Genomic DNA, 1,550 nt, shown 5'->3' on the forward strand with positions numbered 1-1,550 from the left:
TGAAAGTGGTTGCTTGTCCCCGACCACCTGGAATGGCGCAGACCACGGAGCTCATGTTTGGGGACCCAGTCTCTCTTTTTGGGGCAGTGAGCCCCTTTCCTTGGGAACCCCTGAGGCCAGGCATGGCCACTGTGAATGGTGGGAGGGTGCTCCACCCTGAGGACCCCAGAGGCTCCTGTGGCCCCTTCCTGGGACTGCTGGGGCCTGTGTGTGTCAGCGTTCGCCCAAGGCCCCCTTTCAGCTGGGCTGGATGCCGAGTGCCTTCAGGCCTCATCTTGCTCTCCACCGTCCTGTAGGCAGTGAGGCTATGGCACCTCCCTCCTCGACTGTCTTGCCCTGTTGGTCTTTGTATAAGTGTTTTCCAGCCCGATTGCTGCTGAAGCTTCATTTCTTTTTCTTTTTGAGACAGAGTCTTGCTCTGTTACCCAGGCTGGAGTACAGTGTCACAATCTTGGCTCACTGCAACCTCAGCCTCCCGAGTAGCCGGGATTACAGGCATGTGTCACCACGTCTGTCTAATCTTTGTATTTTTAGTAGAGACGGCGTTTCTCCATGTTGGCCAGGCTGGTCTCGAACTCCTCGACCTCAGGTGATCCGCCCACCTCGGCCTCCCAAAGTGCTGGGATCACAAATGTGAGCCGCCAGCCCGGCCTGAAGCGTCCTTTCTTTGGGTTTCCAGTGTTATGACTGTTGTGGCTGAGCTAGACTTGGGACTTGGTTTCTGGGTGTGCTTTGCCTCTGCTGAGGGCTGAGGTTTCAGAGCCAGCATCACTACCTGGGGAGCAGAGGGCGGAAGGAGGATCCGCCTGCGGACACACAGTGACTGAGGCCAGGGGCAGCTCGGGCCGCGCCAGCGGCAAGGGAAGAGGTCTGAGTAGAAGGCTTCAGATGCTGGGGGGAGGGGTGGGGGCGTCCTGCAGGGTCTTTTCGCAGAGTTGGGGCTCAGCGAGGAGCAAGCGCCTGCCATCGCCCGCTTTGTTTTCTGTGGGACCTGCTAGGACAGTGAGGCCCCTGGCTCACCAGGGCATGGCTCACCCCCTACAGCTGTCCAGGCCTGCGTCCCGGCTGCCCCTGCTGTGGGGCAGGGAAGGGGGCTGGGTGTCGAGGACACAGGCACTTGTAGGCTTCATACACAGATGCCTTTTCTCTGACGTTCCTTAACTCCCATGTGTAGCTATACACAGAATGGGATTTTACATATGCTGGACAGAAATAAGAGAATCAAGCCCCGACCAGAAAGGTTCCAGAACTGCAAAGACCTGTTCGATCTGATCCTCACTTGCGAAGAGAGAGTGTATGACCAGGTGGTGGAAGGTGAGGAGGTGGCTGTGCTGGGCTGGGCCCCAGCAGCTCTCACAGGGTCTGGGGATGCCTGCGGGGCCCCACCCTGACCAGCACAGCCCATCTAGAGCGGCGGGGGCGGGGCCAGACCTGTGTGCAAAACACCCTGGGAGGCAGGCAGGGCCGCTGGTCACTGACCCACCCGTGTGCGGGGCCAGACCTGTGTGCAAAACACCCTGGGAGGCAGGCAGGGCCGCTGGTCACTGACC

General features: G+C 59.5%; 1 protein-coding gene across 1 annotated transcript in view; it reads left to right on the forward strand.

Moving 5' to 3' along the window:
- SSU72 (SSU72 RNA polymerase II CTD phosphatase homolog (S. cerevisiae)) overlaps positions 1-1,550 on the forward strand; it is a 78,164-nt gene that overhangs the window by 72,600 nt on the left and 4,014 nt on the right. The window contains exon 4 of the mRNA XM_011987256.1: positions 1,175-1,328. Coding sequence (XP_011842646.1) covers positions 1,175-1,328 — 154 coding nt within the window. The remainder of the gene's footprint in view (positions 1-1,174; positions 1,329-1,550) is intronic.

This window comes from Mandrillus leucophaeus, unplaced genomic scaffold (genome assembly GCF_000951045.1).
Source record: "Mandrillus leucophaeus isolate KB7577 unplaced genomic scaffold, Mleu.le_1.0 Scaffold305, whole genome shotgun sequence".
Lineage (NCBI taxonomy): Eukaryota > Metazoa > Chordata > Mammalia > Primates > Cercopithecidae > Mandrillus > Mandrillus leucophaeus.